This window comes from Squalius cephalus, assembly GCF_949319135.1.
Source record: "Squalius cephalus genome assembly, chromosome: 1".
Classification (NCBI taxonomy): domain Eukaryota; kingdom Metazoa; phylum Chordata; class Actinopteri; order Cypriniformes; family Leuciscidae; genus Squalius; species Squalius cephalus.
This window is the reverse complement of record NC_137122.1, coordinates 1456754-1476995: the sequence shown is the minus strand read 5'-3', so window position 1 is coordinate 1476995 and position 20242 is coordinate 1456754. Positions and strand designations below refer to the sequence as shown.

The 20242-nt window shown below is 37.7% G+C and overlaps 1 protein-coding gene across 1 annotated transcript; it reads left to right on the top strand.

The window, feature by feature from the left end:
• Positions 1–1589: 1589 nt before the first annotated feature.
• On the top strand, positions 1590–2776 carry LOC307166640 (uncharacterized protein; the record flags this gene model as incomplete). The annotated part of the gene is made up of 2 exons (XM_079885115.1): positions 1590–1910; positions 2267–2776. The coding sequence occupies 2 exons, from the start codon at positions 1590–1592 to the stop codon at positions 2774–2776; spliced, it is 831 nt and encodes a 276-aa protein (XP_079741241.1).
• Between the last annotated feature and the right edge of the window lie 17466 nt (positions 2777–20242).

Genomic DNA, 20242 nt, shown 5'->3' with positions numbered 1-20242 from the left:
AGTCACACCCCTGGTGTGAATCACATTAATATTCATGGCCCACGAATACAGCAGTGCTGACACAAAAACTGACATGCAAAATTAAAATCGTTATATTGCTGTTTGTGAAAGAGTGGTCAGAATGATTTTCACCTCATTTTGTAGAAAAAATTCTAGCCTACAAGAATAGTAATTCCAAAGTCTTATGGAAAACTATTCAGTATGTGTTAAATGGCCTTATTGCAGTGACAATGTTTTTCCCAAAACATACTAACCACGCATAATATTTTTTTCTATAAAATGCAAACATGTACATCCATTTTGCTCACATATTATTGTAGCAGAGTTTGTGCTGAATACAACAAAATTACATGTTGGCCAATAGTATGTTGTAAGTAGCTGAAATAAGCACAAATGTCAGGTCATGTCAAAACATCTCAAGGGCCCCAAAAACACCTCAGACTCCAGAGGGTTAAACATCTTCTATGGAAGGTACGATGTGAGAGACCCAAAAATAGGCTGTAGTATTACCTGTGATCAGATTGGTAGCTATCAGTGATGCGCGGGTTGATCCGAAATGAGCGGGTGCCTGCGGTCACCCGCGGTTACGAGTCATCCAAAAATATTTTTAATGATATTCGGGTCGCGGTCGGTCGGGTCGTTTGAAATAAAGATGCCAATTAAACCTTTGTAATTTATATATTACTAGACACTATTTTCAATGAAATACATAGGCCTACACTTTATTGGCTGAATAACTGGCAAGAAGTATGATGACGCACGAGCTCAGTCTGCAGGTAGAGATGGAGGCGGCAAGAGAAAAGGTGAAGACTGGGGAGTGGAAGCTGTGTGAGTGTGGGAGACATTTGCCAAAATAATGAAAGATGATGACCAAAGTGCTGGTTTTGTCATGTGTACTTCTTGCGATGCTATTTACACATTTTTAGCCACAAAACTGGCACGACCAACCAGGCACGGCGCCAGGATTTCAGTTTTGGATAAGCCAGACCAATTGTGGGTGGGCCTTAACTTAAAAACGTTAAATAAAAAAATAAAAAACGTTATCCAATCACTGCTTAACTTAATAAAAAAAATATTGACTAATATAGCTGTTATTATCTGTGCGTGCGTATACATAATATAGATTTTAATAGCTTGATGCTCTTTAAATATTTAGTTGCATTGTTAAAAGTTTCGGTGCATAGGACGGACCTTTCCGCGATCGCTCTCCGTGGTTCTGACCAAAGAAGAGCGCTTTGGAATCTCCATTACACATCATACGCATCATACCTGGGCTGCATTTTCCGAAAATATTGTCTATTAGCGCGCTACGAAGACTCTTAAGGTATAACTTAACTAAAGGTATACTACCACTAATGTATAGGCTACCATTGCTAGGCGTCTTCAGGGCTATCATCATCCACTTGCGAGGCAGAGGCGCTAAAGCCTGGTTTATACTCGACGCGTCCACACGAGCGCGAAGGTGCGCGCGGCAAAAATGACGTCATTGCGGTGTGGGCGGTCGTGCGCGTTGGGTTCGCAAGACCCAATTTCGCCTGGCGGTGTGCGCGACATTTTTTGTAACAACGCGCGCGGTGCCGCATCCGAAGATGAACGACTTCGAGGCGACTTTGTCCGAGCTGGTACGTCTGTACCAGCATATTTATGATCCCTCCATGCGGGACCATAGAGACAGCCAGATGGCACAGAATTCCTGGAGAGAAATTGCAAAGACGTTGGGGAAGGAAGAAGTTTTTTGTCGAAAAGTATGGAAAAATCTGAGAGACAAGTTTGTCAAAGCTAAGAAAAAAGTCCATGGAAGAAGTGGCGACCCAGGTGGATACAAGAACAATCCTTCGATATTAAACGAACTTGGTTGGCTGTTCCAGTTTGTAAAGCACCGTGAAACCGATTCCAATTTGGAAGTTGAGGTGAGCAATATTTTTTTGTTTAATTACTTTTTCTCTTTTAAAAGTAAAGCAAGGTATTACTCACATTTTTTGGGGGGTAATTTAATTTCGGTTTGTTCTGACATAATTATATGATACACTGTAACACTTTTACAACTGTTATTTGTTTGAAGGAATTAAAAGAGCAGTTTCATGTTTAATTAATAAAATGTTATTAGAAAAGTAATACATTTACAATGTTGAACATGTAGCTAGTAATGTGCCTGACGAACTTAAGTACATTGTGTTTATAAATATGCATTCTATATTTTTGTTGCATTATATTTTGTTTTCAAAGACTGTGTTTTTAATTATTTTTTACATATTGCATTTTTCAGGAGGAAGATAACACAAACTCCAAAGCAGATCAGACACAAGGAACAAGCATCTCCATGGCCACAGAGTCACATGGAACATCTTCATCTTCTTCACCACCTTCAACAGATTGTTCTGGAACACCAGAGACAACAACCTCAAACTGCTCCTCACCAGCGCCATCACCACCTCCCATCTCCCCACTTCCTGTAACATTGCAGATTCCACCATCTCCTACTCCATCTTTGCCCTCCCTACAAACACCTTCACCGAGAGATAATCCACAGCATCCCTTCCAGTCGCCATGTACTTCATCCCGTAAAAGAAAACGGAACACTGAAGACGCCCTGCTAAAGAGATTGGAGAGGCTGGACGAAGAGAGGCAAAGTGCCATGCAACAGGACAATGAAGACTACAGATTTGCTTTGGTTATGGCTGACATGCTTGCGAAAGTGGACCCAAGGAAGAAGCTTGATGTAAAGTTCAAGCTGAATCAGGTCCTTTTTGAAGCACTGAGGGACAACAATGCATAGACTTTTTTGCATTTACTGCCCAAGACTTAAGTACTTTGTTTGTAATGTGTGTAAAGTTTTTTGTTGTTGTTGTTTTTGTATGTAATCTGTATTATTTAAAATTAGAACCCTAACCTAACCCTACAAAAGAGATTTGTATATATAGTTTGCTGTGAAATAAAAACAAAATCTAAAGACTTTCTTTTGTGTACCATTCATCAGTGTCTTCACAAATAAACATAATCGCTGCAGTACACTGGTGACAGACAGTGATAAACCTCATTCTTTTGTCTCTATACATAGAGCAATTTGCATTGATGGGCGACCATAAAAGCCACTCATTTTGTGAATAGGACCACATTTGCATTAAGTACCCCATTTGGACTTGTCTAAAGTAACTGCTTACATTTACTAAATAAGCCCACAATATCAGAAATAAGCCCTGCTGATGAAATTAAAGGTTTAAACACTGCAGTAAGGATTACATTTTTTAACTAGTTTATATGCAGTAAAAGTGCAATAAACCTACTGCATTAATTACTCTTTTTTTATATTAATTTCAGCAATTAATAATACAAACTCAGTTACTGTGAACTAATATTAACAAACTAAAAAACCTGTATTTTCATTAACATTGCCAAAGAGTAAAAAGGTAACGCATGTCTACAGTAGTCAACATTTGAAGTGGATCTGAAGTTTATCAAAGTTGTCCTAAGACAACAACAGGTATTGTTCATAATTCATGTATAACTTTGATGAAAGGTTTTGCTCCACTTCAAATGTTGACTACTGTACATTAATGTCAACAAGTGAAACTGCACTGTAAATTGTTACCAATCCGTTAATAAGGTGAATTGACGCTAAATGACATTACATTTACAAGATGCTAAATGACAAAAGAATTCTATGTATATCTTATCAACATCATATTTTGTTCTCATTTCAAATCAGTCATTGGTCTATGAGCATTTTGATACTGTTTATATAACAAGAATGAAAACACAACCTGTGCATTATGATTTATTGCTTTATTACAAATGTTGTAATAACATATACATGTAAATAGAAAATAGGTATTGTAAAAAACAAAACAAACACAAGACAACATCAACACTGTTCAATTACTTTGTTGCTAGTTTGCAACTTCACTGTAGACAGCCCCTTCTGATGACAGAGTCCTGCCAAGGTACAAGTCCCTGTTGTGTGTTAAAAAAGGACTTCAGGTCATTTCTCACTGCAACTGCAGCCCGGGATGCTCGTGCAGATGACATTCTTCCTGCTGCAATCAAGCTGTTGTCCCCAGACACAAGCCTTCTCCATTCTCCTGGCATCTGTTCCCCCGTTGCTGTGGTACCATCTGCAAAATTTTGAGGAATGTACTTGGATGCAGGAGATGTTGCAGCATCAGTGAGGGTTAACATATTGTGAAGAGCCACACAAGCCTTCACAACATCCACAGCTTTCTCAGGATGAAACTCCATTGGCCGTCCAAGAATCCTCCAGCGAGCAGCAAGGATACCAAAAGTGTTCTCGATGACTCGCCTGGCCCGTGAGTGTCTGTAATTGTACACTTTACGGGCATCATCCAAGTTAACACCTGTAAAACAAACAAGTGCACAGATTTAAGATAATGTTCTTTCTTACATTGTTCACATCAAATACATGTTATATTAGTTTATGGCACCATTTGATTTTGTTTTTACCTGGATATGGGCGCACCAGGTTCACATGGAGTGGAAACGCAGCATCTCCCAGGAACACATGTGGCAGTTTGATGTTGGTGCCTGGCAGGTTTTCAGGCTGTGGGAGTTCAAGAGTGCTGTTAAGAAGCCTGGAACCAAAAATACTGTCCTTGAAAATCCCACCATCACTTTCACGTCCATACGAGCCAATGTCCACCATGGTGAAACGATACTTGGCATCACAGACTGCCATTAGAACAATGGAGTGGGTTCCTTTATAGTTGAAAAAGTCACTTCCAGCATTTGGGGGTGCCTTGATTAGGACGTGTTTCCCATCCACACACCCCAAACAGTTGGGAAAGTTCCACACTCTCCAAAATTCATTCTTGATTTCAAGCCACTCGTTGCCTTTTGGTAGCGAGACAAAATCACCTTTTAAAGCAGTCCAGATTGCTTGGCAGACCTCACTTACTATCAGTGAGACTGTGGTCGATCCCAATTTGTAGCTGGAGGCAACACACTTTTGGGAACTTCCAGATGAAAGTATGCGAAGCGTGACAGCCAGTCTCTCTTGCATACTTACTGGGCTGCTGTGGGTTCTTTTATGGTCCAAATAAGGTTTGATACGGTGTAGCAAGTCGTCGAACCGCTGAGCAGACATTCGAAAGTAGCCAAAGTGCATTTCCTCGTCCACTGCACGCATTTCTTTGATAAGAGCACTGTACTCTCCATCTCTGTGCCGAGTGGTGTGTAAAGGGCGGACATACCATCTTCTCCTCCTTCGTCTTTTAGTTAACATCAACAAACACAACAACTCTTCTTCAGCATTCAGCACGTCCAGAGGCGCCATGTTCTCACCGTTGTTGTTGTTCCGGCAAACTACTTCTTCACCGCCGATTCCTGGTGGTTTATAGGAGAATTACTCCGAGTCGCCCCCTGTCGGTTCAAAGAATAGTACAACGGCGAGCGCGTCAAGTATAAACGCCTCGTCCGTTTGCGGAGGTGCGCGCGCAGTCTGCGGAGACTCGCGCTGCGGAGCCAGGCGAAAGTATAACCAAGGCTTAAGAGGCAGAGGCGCTGGCGCCTTCCTAGCAACGGCGCTGTTTTTGGTAAAACATGATTTTGACGACGTTTTGTTTTATTTAAAACTATTTTTAAAAGATTTTCGTTTTGTATAAATTGTATCTTAATTTTGATCAATGTTTTATCAATCAATTGTCTACTTTTAAACGAAAATATTCAAACCAAAATAAATAGGCTATACTCTCTGATTATGTAGGCTAATCCAAATGAAATGTGCATTTCTCTCTGCGTTCATGGCGAGTCCGAATTGTCAACTTCATCTTTGCAGCGACACAGAAAACACCAGTTTATTACTAAACAATTAAATGTCTCCTTGCTAATTTAGACACATTCATAATCATTACTTTAACCGGTTCTTTGTGGCAAGCTTTATGCGTGCGGTCATAACGCTTATTATCCATAGGCTATAGCCTATTTAAGTAGGCTAATAAATTAATATAAAGGGGCGATTTGTCCACGAATGGTTCAAATTAAAAACTACTAGTCGACTAGAAAAAAAAAAAAATAGACGGAGGTACCCCTTATTCCACATATTTTCGAACCAGCAGGCCATTCTGGGTTGAGCGAGCGACCCTGCGGAATGAGTGAGCGGAGCGGAATAGGTTCAGCTCTCCCCTCACGAGCTCTGATCGGAACAAACCCGAACCTCACTGTCTGCTGAACTTGCACAGAAACATCAAAATAGACATAGCCAGCTTTTTAAAATTGTTGTTAAAACTAACATTTAGACTATTTACAAATTATGAGCTTATTGACGATTTTTTATAATTCTTGACAAAATAAGAATAGCCTAGGCTATAGGCCTATTCTTTTTTTTCCCAACGACGCAACGATGAGCATTTACTACTTTTAAAAAATGCGGGTCAGGAAGCGGGTCGGGTACAATATTTTCTTTTTCTTTTTTTGCGGTCCGAGTTGCGGGCGGGTTAGTTTAAAACGTCGGTCGGGTGCGGGTTGTTTATACATTGACCCGCGCATCACTGGTAGCTATGAACATATACAGCTTTCTGAAGAAGTAGCAGCCATGTGTCTCTCCAAATTAGACCAAACAAAGCCCCTGGGCCTGATGGCCTCCAAGGAAGGGTGCTAAAGGCATGCTCTCAACAGCTTAAAGGGGTTCTTGCTCAGCTGTTTCAAATTTTGCTGAATTGTGGTGTTTTTCCAAATTCATGAAACCAACCTTATTTTAAGTACTTGGGTACAATCATTGATTGCATCCACTAAACTCAGAGTTTGAGTTGCTTCCATCTGGCCGTAGATTCAGGGTCCCAAGGGCGAGCCGGGAACATCTATAAGATATATTTTATTCCCCATGCCATACAGGAACTTAATTTAAACTGAAATCGTTTTTAAATGTGTTTATTGTAGGTCGAAACCAACCTTATTTCAATCGGCTGCGCTGCTTTCCATTTTCTGTTGTTGTATGTTGATGGTGGTAGTGTTGTACTCTTAACTGTGTGTATTTTAATGTAAGTTTAACTGTGGTGTCACTGATGCATTTCTGTTCGGAGAAGTCGAAGACAAATTTCCACTAAGGTGGACAATAAAGTCTAATAATTATTTTAATTTTTTTAAATAGTAGGCGATTATGCATATTCAGACGCAACATAAGTATATGTATAAGCACGTCCAAATCTCACGGAAAATTGCACACCACACACCAGATATTTCTCACCTACTGTTTTATGAGAACTAAAGATTCGGATTATACTACTGTGTGTCAAACTCATGTTCATTGAGGGCCACTTCAGCATTATAGCTTCCCTCAAAGGACTGGTTGCAACCTTAATACTGTATAAATATTACTAGTCCTTAACATATTGTTAAATAACTGTCTCTTTATTTGATTATTACTATTTGACCTTTGCCTGGATTTGGATTATGATTGTGGATAACCCTTTAAATAAATACTGCATTTGGATCCTTAACCTTTGTGTCTCAGAGCAGTTCGTAACACTCACCCTGAGACACCATATCACACACCGTTATCATACATTTATCATGAAAATGCACAAAACAAAATGTAAGCACAACCATCAAATTGAATACATATTAAACTGTTCTTTTTAAATTCTACATTTTTAAATATTATTAATTTAGTTTTCTTTAAAAAAATACCTACATATTGGTTTTCTGGCCGAATGTCTGACCGTTTTCCCACGGTCAGTGTGTCAATGTCTGGTTTCAGGTCTTGTGCTGCAGCCTAGCTTTAAAGTTAGAATTAAAAGTAACCAAACATATCTTCATACTTGTTGTGTTCTTTTTGCTTTATAAATGTATTTTGCTTATTTCTACAAATATGGACTGAATACATGATTAAACTTCTACATATATTTTGAGTAGATAACCCATAGTATATTCTTAGAAAAGGGTTTCACCCCGTGTGTTTCCACACTGATTAAGGATAGTTTGGGAGATACAAGTTAAAATGATCTTATACGTGTAATAGATCATAGCTACCAGTAAGATCATGCTTTGAATCAAGACGAGTAAAATTAAATATTCGCCAACTTGACTTATGCCACGTCATGGACCACAGAGGCACATCGCGTCTGAAATTGTGTGGTGATCCAAATGATACAAACTTAGTGTAAATAAGAGCAATGTAGAGTCCTCGGATTTCTTAAAAACAGCACAACATCAAAACATTGTGACAAACTTACAACATGTTGTATGGACAACATGCTGTATGGACAAAAATACTGTTTGAAATATTTTGGTATAAATAAGATCTAAGACGCCTAAGCATACTTTTTTGCTTTATTTTTTTATTTCATTTTTGAAAAATGTACAAATGTAGGTTTCTGTGATGGTCGTGTTTAGGTGTACTGGATAGAATATGCAGTTACGGTACAAAAATCATTATGGCTATGGAAAGCCATAAAAATTGAAACCCCGCATGGACAAAAAAAAATGCTGATTGAATCTTTTCATATAAATTAGTTTTCAGTTTTTTCGTTTTTGAACAGACATTGTTTAATAACAATTATACTTTAGGGTAAAATTTTTTAAACAAAATCATTACAGTAATCTTCTAAAAGATAAATAGAAGATATGAATGTATTCAAACTTGAAAGATTTTTTCAAGAAAGAAAGTTAAGAACTTTAAACTTCAAACTAAAACAATCTTTCATTTTTAAAATATCATATTTAAACTTTTATGATTATGCTTTGAAATAAATTTAGTACAAACAAAACTTTGGCTCTGGAAAGGCGTTAGCAGACAACATTACATACGCTGTGACATGATGCACATAGAGATTAGTTCATTTTTTAGAACCGTGTGTGTGTGCGCGTGCAATACAGCTTAGAAATGATATTAAATTATTTATTTATTTTATAGTTTTCTGTGATGGTCGTGTTTAGATGTACATGATCGAATATGCAGTTACGGTACAAAAATCACATTACATACGCTGTGACATGATGCACATAGAGATTAATTCATTTTTTAGAACCGTGTGTGTGCGCGCGTGCAATACAGCTTAGAAACGATATTAAATTATTTATTTATTTTATAGTTTTCTGTGATGGTCGGGTTTAGATGTACATGATCGAATATGCAGTTACGGTACAAAAATCATCATGGCTATGGAAAGCCATCAAAATTGAAACTCCACACGGACAAAAAATTATGATTGAATCTTTTCATATAAATGAGATTTAAGAAGACTAAGTACAGTTTTTTAACCATCTAAAGTTTTTGAACAGACATTGTTTAATAACAATTATACCTTAGGTTCAATTTAAACAAAATCATTACAGTAATCTTCTAAAAGGTAAATAGAAGATGCGTATGTATTCAAACTTTAAAGATTTTATTTAAACAGTCTTTTGTTTTTAAAAGATATCATTTAAACTTTTAAGATTATACTTCTTATAAATAAACTCAGCACCTGATATCCTGATCGCTGAATTTGTGTGACTCTCTCACAGACACAAACACACACACACACACACACACACACCCTTTGGCTGATGCTTTTTGAAAGCCCTGCAGGTCAAACGCTGGTGTAAAGAGAGGCCAGAGGGCCCCTGATTTCTAAACATGTAGGATGATTTTTTATTTTCGTGAACCCGTTTCATACATTGCGTTGTTTCATAAGCTGTATGTTTTTTTCTTCCACTCTCTAAACATTTTTTGCAATTTTTTTGTGACCATTTTATTTAAACTGAAATGGTTGGCTCAGTGGATAGTTCTACATTTATTTCAACTTTTTGTGTGAGGTTTTAGTAAGATCTTTATTTTATATTATTTATTTTATATTATTTATATTCTTTTAAAGAACATAATGTTTTATGTAAGAAGATTTTTTATTCTTTTGTTTATCTAAAACTGAAAAAATTGGTTTCAGTAAGATGTTATTTTATATTATTGTATATTATATTATTTGTGTGAAATATACATTATTTTATAAAATCTCTGTTTCTCACTATCACTGTCCTCTGGAATGTGAAGGAGCAGAAGGAGGGGGATGTCAGAATGCGGAGGGCGCGCGCACCACTCAGGCCGGGGCTGTGCTGGAGAGGCGCTTCAGTAAAAACTCTGTGATCTTTTGTGACTCCATTTTATTTAAACTTTTTGAATGAGGTTTTAGTAAGATCTTTATAAACATTTCATGTATATTGTTTTAAAAGAACTGAATGGCTTTTCAACATTTGTGTGAGATAAACTTCCACAGTTTTTTCCTTATCAGCTTCACATTACAGCCCGGATACGCTCAGGGAGGAGAATCCTGTGATACCAACGGAAGGGGCGGGGCACCTATCAATCAATCATTTTTTGACAGGTGGTATATGGTATCAACTACTAGCACACTTGGCAATAAATTCTGATTCTGATCCCATTTGTATCTGTCGATAAACCTCCCCATAAAGTATGGGCATTAAAATCCCCGCACCGTATTCCTCATAATCCTTTTATTGCTTCCATACTTTTACAATGTTTTCAACATTGATAATAATCATAAATTTTTCTTGATCATCAAATCCTCATATTAGAGATATTTCTGAAGGATCATGTGACACTGAAGACTGGAGTAATGATGCTGAACATTCAGCTTTGATCACAGGAATAAAATTACATTTTAAAATATAGTAAAATAGAAAACAGTCATTTTAAAATATAATATGTCACAACATTACTTTTTTATTATTGTTTTTTATCAAATAAATGCAGCCTTGGTGAGCAGAAGAGACTTCTTTTAAAAACATAACAAATCTTAACCGATCTAAAACTTTTGACCAGTAGTGTATATCAAATCAAATCAAATCAAGTATATTTGTATAGCGCTTTTTACAATACAGATTGTATCAAAGCAGCTTCACAGTATTAAAATAAAATAATACAACAAAGTTTGTTTCTAGTGGAATTTATTGATTGATAGAATAAAATTAAATATCCCCAAATATCCCCAACTGAGCAAGCCAAAGGCAACAGTGGCAAGGAACCGAAAAACTCCATCAAGTGACCTAATGGTGTCCTAAAACTCCATCAGGTGACCTAATGGAGAAAAAAAAAAACCTTGGGAGAACCCAGGCTCAGTCGGGGGCCAGTTCTCCTCTGGCATTTATGAACTAGAGGCCGGATTGTAGTTTGAAACTGTGAGATTAACAATATTATATGAATGCCTGGCTGAAAAGATGCGTCTTTAATCTAGTTTTAAACTGGGAGAGTGAGTCCGAGTAACGAACAGTATCAGGAAGGCTATTCCAGAGTTTTGGAGCCAAATGTGAAAATGCTCTCCCTCCTTTGGTTGATCTGGATATCCTAGGTATGACCAAAAGCCTCGAATTTATTGATCTTAAAGAGCGCGATGGATTATAGGGTGATAGAAGATCCGTTAAATAGACTGGAGCTAAGCCGTTTAGGGCTTTATAAGTCAGTAGCAATACCTTATAATTAATACGGAACTTTATAGGTAGCCAATGTAGTGATGATAAAATCGGTGTTATATGATCATATTTTCTTGATCTAGTAAGAACTCTAGCGGCTGCATTTTGGACTAACTGTAGCTTGTTTATTGAGGATGCAGGACAACCGGCTAATAAAGCATTACAGTAATCTAGTCTCGAGGTCATGAATGCATGAACTAACTTTTCTGCATCAGAAACTGATAGCATATTACGTAGCTTAGCAATGTTTCTAAGGTGGAAAAAGGCAGTTTTTGTAACATACGAAATATGATTTTCAAAAGACAGGTTACAATCGAGTATAACACCCAGGTCTTTTACTGTAGAGGATAAAGTAACAGGACATCCTACAATGTCAAAGTTGTATTGTGAGAGGTTCTGTGGGCGGTTTTTTGAACCGATAAGTATTACCTCTGTCTTGTCTGGATTTAATAAAAGAAAATTACGCGTCATCCAATCTTTTATATCTTTAACACACTCTGTCAATTTGGATAAATTAGCGTTTTCATCCGGCCGTGATGAAATATATATTTGAGTGTCATCAGCATAACAATGGAAACTAATTCCATGTTTCCTTATAATATTTCCAAGTGGCATCATATATATTGAGAATAACAGAGGGCCTAACACAGATCCCTGCGGCACTCCATAGTTTACTGGAGTTATGATCGATTTTTCTCCATTTAAATAGACAAAATTTTAGCGGTCAGATAAGTATGATCTAAACCAGCTTAATGCTTGTCCTTGAACACCAGTATAATTTTGAAGTCGATCTAAGAGTATTGTATGATCTATAGTATCGAACGCAGCACTTAGATCAAGTAAAACTAGTATTGAGATACAGCCTTGGTCAGAAGCTAAGAGTAAATCACTTGTGATTTTAACGAGCGCAGTTTCAGTGCTATGATGCGGCCTGAATCCAGACTGAAACTTTTCATAGATATCATTTTCTTGCAAGAAAGAGCCCAGTTGAGCGGACACAACTTTTTCTAGTATTTTAGACATAAAAGGTAGATTTGAAATGGGTCTATAATTTGCTAGATTATTATGATCTAATTGTGGTTTCTTAATGAGAGGTTTTATAACTGCCAGTTTAAATGTTCTTGGAACATGACCTAAAGATAAAGACGAGTTAATAATATTGAGGAGACCACCTTCCACTACAGGTAACACTTCCTTCAGTAGTTTAGTTGGTATAGGATCTAATAAACATGTTGTTGTTTTAGATGAAGTGATAAGTTTATTTAACTCTTTTTGTTCTATAGTTGTAAAGCACTGTAATTGTTCTTGCGGGGGGGAAATTGAGGCTGAATTATAAGGCGCGATTGAGGATTGAACATTTACAATTGTGGTTCTGATGTTTTCTATTTTCTCAGTGAAGAAGTTCATGAAATCATTACTACTAAACTGTAACGGGATATTTTGTTCGGGTGACGTCTGTTTATTTGTTAGTCTAGCCACGGTGTTAAATAAAAACCTAGGATTGTTTTGGTTGTTTTCTATTAGTTTGCGGAGATGCTCAGCCCTGGCCGCTTTTAGGGCCTTTTTATAACGTGACATACTGTCTTTCCACGCGATTCTAAAGACCTCTAAATTAGTTTGTTTCCATTTACGCTCTAAATTACGGGTTTCTCTCTTTAGAACATGCGTAGTATTATTGTACCATGGTGCTTTAATTTTCTCTGTAACCTTTTTTAATCTAACGGGTGCAACAACATCCAATGTTCTAGAGAGAATGGTGCTCATAGTGCTAGTTAGTTCTTCTAGTTCATCTGTTTGTTTGGGTTCAGGCAGCAGCTGAGACAGATCAGACAAGCAACTCGAGAAATTATCTATGGTGGATGGAAGGATTGTTCTGCCTGGTCGAAAACGCGGCGCCGCATGACATATTACAGCAGTACGTAATATGCAAGTTACCAAGTAATGGTCAGTGACATCATCACTTTGTGGAATGATATCTATATCGGTTGGATCGGTTCCATATGATATAATTAAATCGAGTGTGTGATTAAGACGATGAGTTGGTCCGGTGACGTTTTGCTTGACCCCAAAGGAATTTAATAAATCTATAAACGCAGCCCCTAACGCATCATTTGGATTATCTACGTGTATGTTAAAATCTCCAACAATTAATGCTTTATCTACATTGACCAATAGATCTGAGAGAAAATCTGCAAACTCTTTTAGGAAATTAGCGTAAGGCCCAGGCGGTCTATATACAGTAGCCAAGGCTAGAGATAATATGGATTTTTTTCTAACATCTAAGAGCGTAACATTTAGTACAAGTATTTCAAACGAAATAAACTTATAACCCGTTTTCTGAGTAACATTGAGAATATCTCTATAGACCGCTGCAACACCGCCGCCACGACCAATCAGACGGGGTTCGTGCTTATAGGAGTATCCTAATGGAGTAGACTCATTTAGACCGAAATAATCATTAGGTTTAAGCCAAGTTTCAGTAAGGCAAAGTACATCGAAGCTATTATCCGTGACTATTTCATTTACAATAACTGCCTTAGGTGTGAGTGATCTAATGTTTAGAAGACCTAGCTTTAGAAATTGTTTTTGGTTACTAATAGCAACATTTTCTGGTTTAATAACAATTAGATTTTTTCTAGATCCTGCAGTAGATTTATTATTTGATCTCACTAAACGAGGAATAGACACAGTTTCTATGCAATATTCTACACTATTTATATCAGTTAATTTGGTGCAGCAGAGACTATGATTTGAACTTTTGGTTACTAGTCAAAAGGTATTTAACATTTTGGAGATGTTATCTGACAGAAGATCCGATCCGAATCTGCTTGGGTGTAAGCCATCAGCACGGTAAAGCCTAGGACGCTCCCAAAACAGATTCCAATTATTTACAAAGAGCAGTTTCTGCTCATTGCACCATGATATTAACCATTCATTTAGCGCGAATAATCTACTAAACTTTTCATGACCTAGTCGGTACGTGGGAAGCGGTCCTGACACAATGATCGTTATATCAGGCGATGTGCGTATCGTATCGATCAGATTCCTGAAGTCTTTCTTCAGAACCTCTGTCTGTCGCAGCCTGATGTCGGCCCCTCCCGCGTGCAGGACCACAGTTCCGACGCGCTCGTTCAGAATCTCGGGAACGTGAGCAGCGATTTCAGAAACACGAGCACCAGGAAAGCAGTGACTATGCACCTTACTTTTATTTAACGTAGCTTGTACGTGTCGAACGATGGAATCACCGATGATCACAGCATCGCGTTCTGTTTCGCGAAGAGGGGAGAAGCGGTTTTGTGTGGATATCTCGAAAACCGGGAGGGTCGGAGAGAGTTTTCTTGGTCTAGACCTGACTCGCGTCTTCCGCTGCGGAAATATCCAGGCTTCGTGGTGGCATGTTGGAGCCGGCGTAAACGAGACCATAGCTGATCGCGGCCTCGACGCTCGTGACCGATGCTGAGTAACGCACGGAGTAGACGAGGTCGGAGTTTGTGTTGATTTGTGTTCATCGGCTCGTGATGTTTCAAGAGCTAACCGCCGGTCTATCAGCTCGGCTTGTCTCAATAAAAGGTCGTGGATCTGTTTCTCAACAGCTTCCAGCTCAGACTGCAACGCGTGTAGCTCAAATGTATCCTCACCTGCACCAAAAGGTAGACTACTTACATCTGATATATTCGCCATTTTAACAGATGGACAGTAAGTTAAGTTAGCAACGACGCTACCAGTGATGCTATCAATATTAATACTAATTTATGGCTTAAGTCTTGGATATAATCCGTCTTTTTAGTGGTACGGGTGTGGAGTAGACGCACGATAGGCGAAAAAAAAATGTTTGTTTATAAATGAGTGCGGAGAAGACGCGTTCAGCCGTGATCCACGGACGTAACCTATAAGAGTATCCAACGTTGGATCACTAGGCTTGAGACACGTCTGCTCAACAGTCCGCGTTGTAACTATGAGGTGAGGAAAAATAGAAAATGTTCGTTGTAAGTGAGTTTAAAGAGAAATCAAGAATTATAAATCAATCAATGGAGCTCCAAAGACAACAACGCGTTCAGACGCGACGCATGCGCATTCGAAACAGGAATTGTATATATTAATATACAATTCATACATTTTATTTATTTGAGTTTAATGTAAATATTTTTTTCACATGTATGCTGAATGCTACACTTAATACACATTTATAAACTTAAATATTGACATTGTCGTCTCATGTGCTTTCTCTTCCTTCATAAAATTGTAATGACAGTGTTTTACTCCGGTGGGGCCGATCTTCATGATCTTGCCTAGGGCCCCACAACCCCACGGGCCGGAACCGGAAGTACGAGCGCACAACCGAGAAAAACACGGTTTGGCGACTCACTCACACATCCTTGGTTAAAATCGCAATTTTCTCATGGTTTACAAATAGTTGGAAACATTTGGGATATTAATCAAATAAACAAAATATATAATAATGGCCTAGTGGTTTTTGGATATTTTACTGCAAAATTCTTCCTTAGTGCACCTTTAATCTTGTGTTCTGTCTCAGTCCCCAGCTGGTGTGCCCAGGTTGGCCACTAGAGGGCACTCCTCCTCTGACCTTTGCCACTCAGCCATGAACTTCAGTCCCCATAATCCTTTGCCATCATGAATTATTGCTTTCACCTGTTTGTCATTATTGTTTGTCTCAGCCTATTTATACCATGTTCTCTCTATCATTTCTCATCGAGGTTTTGTAGTTGTCACGTTGCACGTCTGAGCGCTCTCCCTGGTCTCTTGGGTTTTTATTGTGGATTGTTTGCAAGTGTTTTGACCCTTTGTCTGGCATATGACTACGATTCTGGATTTTCCAATGAAGCTGCGCTTGGATCTTACTAAAGTCTCAGAGCGATCCGTGACGCGTTCCCCTCCCAGTCTAGGGGTCGGAGGAGAGGTAACAAGGAAAAGAAAGTATGATAACGTAGAGATGTAGAAATATGTGCAGAACACACTTCAGCCTCAGAGTGAAACCATAACACAACTTTAAGGAAAAGGAAAAGTATTTATTTCCTTCATATATCAAAAAAGGCTTAACAAAAAATGGGGATAAATCTTCAGGAGAGAGTAAGGCCTAAAATAATAACAGAAAAGAAGCAACAACACAATCTTCCCTGAGCTTCCTCTCTAACCAGAAACTGGAGGAAAAAATATATATGTACAAAATAAAAAACACACTCTCCCTACATTTCCCAGATAACCATAATCAAGTGGACAGAGCTAATAAGAAGTTATATGATACATTTGAATTACTAACAGAAAATGAAGTAAATGCCTGCTTTCACAATATCTTTTAGTTATCCACAGGTAAAGAGTCAACACTAAAATGCTAACTAGTGTCTTCCATTTATACTGACATTACAATATAATATGTTCCAGGTCCCTCACAAGGATGAACTGGCAAGACAACTAACCATTGTTGGCACACAGCAAATGAGTGAAGGTCATCACACACACTCAACACACACTTTTTTTTATTTATTTTTTTTACCATTTTGACAAACACTGAATTAAAACCCATTTAATCCCACCGGTCACAATAGTGACAGTAAAAAAAAAATCATTTCTAAGGCTATAAAAATGTTACTGAATGATCTATCAATGCATTTCCAGCAGATATTGAAATAATAAAGGGTCTCAATGAAATATGTGCAGTGTTGCATGTTTACTATAAATTGTCACATGACCAGAGCTGTTTACTTCCTGTTTGTGCCAATTTAGGATGGCAGCAAGAAAGCTCCCAAAGAAAATGGTGGTAAAGTATGTTAATATAAAGATAGGACATAGATTTTTGTTACACATCATGTTTAAGGTGTCTAGTATTGATATATGCATTTGCAATTACTCAACTTTGTTTAATGTGGTCATAGTTCTCACAAACATGTCAACGGCAACAATAGTGACCGGTGGGATAATCCATTGTATCTACATACTAATACACATAGGCTAACTGTTCTACCTTACTTTCTACCTAATTTTACACACACACACACACACACACACACACACACACGGTCACGTCTCTTCTGATGTCTGATTTCCACACACACACACACACAGAGACAGAAACTCTCACACACACACACACGGTCATGTCTCCTCTGATGTCTGATCTCCACACACACACAAACACACACAGGGTTGCCAACCGTTCCGTATAATACGTAATCGTTCCGTATTTGACACATAAAAGTCTTGTTCCGTATTGAATAGTGCAAATCCATGACAGACACATTATTAGCTTCTAATATAGCCTATGTCAGACAGACTATGAACGAAGAAATTTAGTCTATGCTAAGAAAAAAAAACCCGACAGTGCGGTAACTTAGATACTAATTTCCAGTGTTGGGAGTAACGCGTTACAAAAGTAATTAATTACTGTAATGCATTGCTTTCTGCTGTAAGGCGGTAATGTAAGGCATTACAGGGGGAAAAAAAAGTAATATTTTACTCGGGACAAATGTCAGTAACGCGCGTTACAAGCATTGTTAGTTAACCTGGAATAAAGTGGTAGTTTTTTTTTTCTTCATACAAATTCGCCAAAATCACCGCGAGATCAGCAGAGGAGAAACGTCCGCGCAAAATGTTTCACTTCCTGTACATACGTTAATCAGACACATAGATATAAACACTAGATGTCGCCTGGGGGTTCTAAGCGTGCGTCAAAACCGTCGCCATCTTGGAACAGGGGTCTTGTCATAGGAAGTAGCTAGGTAACGCTGCTATCTCCACCTGTGCTTCTAATTCATAGATGATATCGGACTTTTGTGCTGCGTATGGATGTTCACACGAACGAAATCTTAACCAGAGAGCACGGGATTATATTTACTCTGTGGATGGTAGTAGTCAAGTTGTTTTCTTATAAGATAAGTGTACATTTCTCTGCTTGGAGGAAGAAAATAAACTGTGATTCTCGCACAGAAAATTAACCGTGAATGTGCTGTACTCTTTAGATATTATTTGAAATAACCCTTGTGTTGAAAATGTACAATATTTAGGAGTTGATCCTCAATACCCACTTTTGGCTGTGTTATTCTGTATTGTTCCTAACTTTTTTTTTACCGATTGTACTCAAACCTTTTAATGTAAACAGTGTTGCGCTTGTAACCTGTATAAGTACAGTCCTAATATGTTTGTCCTCTCCCTTTCAATCTTCAAACAGTAGGCTACATCCATTATTATTATACATAGAATTTCACAAATCTTATGAATAAATGTGTGCGTTTTGCACAGTGGGCTCAAGAGGGCTTGTTTTTTCCTTGCAAACTGGGGATGGAATTTGTGAATACCTCTTTAAAGCCTTCCTTTAAAGTGAATTTGTTTTGGATAAATTGTATCTTAATTTTAATAAATTTTATTTATCAACAAATTGCATGTTATATTATAACCATGGAGGCGCCCGGGCGGTCACTTACATTGCACGTTAACTGGAGCTCATCTCATGTAAACGAAACTCCGTGTAGGCCTATGCCTCACACAGACATGAGAAATACATCAAATACACAAAGCTTGATTTAACTTTAAACTAAATCATTCAAAACGAAAAGAAAAAGGCTACTCCCTGATTATGTAATCCATTATGTGCATTTCTCTCTTCAGGCGCATTCACTACGTATAGCGATCTTCAACTTCATCTCTGCAGACGAGTCGACACTGTCAGAAAATAATAGAAATCAATGCACGCCGAACCAAATTTACAAATGCACTTCTTGTTTCGCACACATTATTTCTAAATAACGAGATATTATGTTGAAATAACATTATTATTAATAATACATCTTTTAGAATATTTGATTAAATGCTGAATGTTGCGCTTGTTCAATTTAATAAAATTAAAACTTTAATTGTGATCATTAAAATAATTGAATATTAAATATTTAGTGGCCAAGTTTTGCTCATTTATATATATATATATATATATATATATATATATATATATATATATATATATATATATATATATATGTGTGTGTGTGTGTGTGTGTGTATCGATAGTTCATTCTAAGTTTACTCAAGTGGAAGAATGTGACTAATAAACTTAGGCCTACTAGCACTATGCATCATATTTTGAAAAATAAGTAGCCTAATTGTCTTAATATCAAAACCTTACATTGTCTCTGGACTCAATGGTAAATACATGTCTAACCGTTGGAACGAACCAAAAAAAACTAGAAAAACGCATTCATGACGATTTATGGTGATTTTATTTCTGTTAGACCTTTGCCTACATTGACGCTGATGCATTAAAGCGGAGGGGGTCCCCTGTTCCAAGATGGCGGCTCTATTGACGCATACGTTCCAATGAACTGCCGTATACCAGGCGACATCTAGTGTTTATATCTATGAATCAGACAAAGCCGAGATGAGTGAGCCTGCAGCGGATTTACATTCTCAACAGCGAGAGAGGGAGTTTCCTGCTTACCAGTCGCAGTGGTCCAGCGCCGTTTCCATGGCAACTCTGCGCCGCGGCCGCTCCAGTGTTTGAAAGCGACATGAATGTTCAAAGTTCACGCGCACGGCCATTGATTAAACCACGTCAAAATCATGCAGCATTTACAAACATCAAGAATTAGAACATTACTTAAATAAAAATCTCATTAATATTAAATTATATATTTAAAACTGATTTTGGAGATCTATGACTCGTTCATAGACCAAATGGCCTATGCCCACACTACTGCAGTCACTCACGATAATAATTAAAATAAAATAAAAATATATTTGGCTTAGTTACTATTCATTAGTTATTTTTATTTTTGCTAAAGTTTAAGCCTAAAGTTTACCCCGGGCTTAAAGTAAAAAAGAT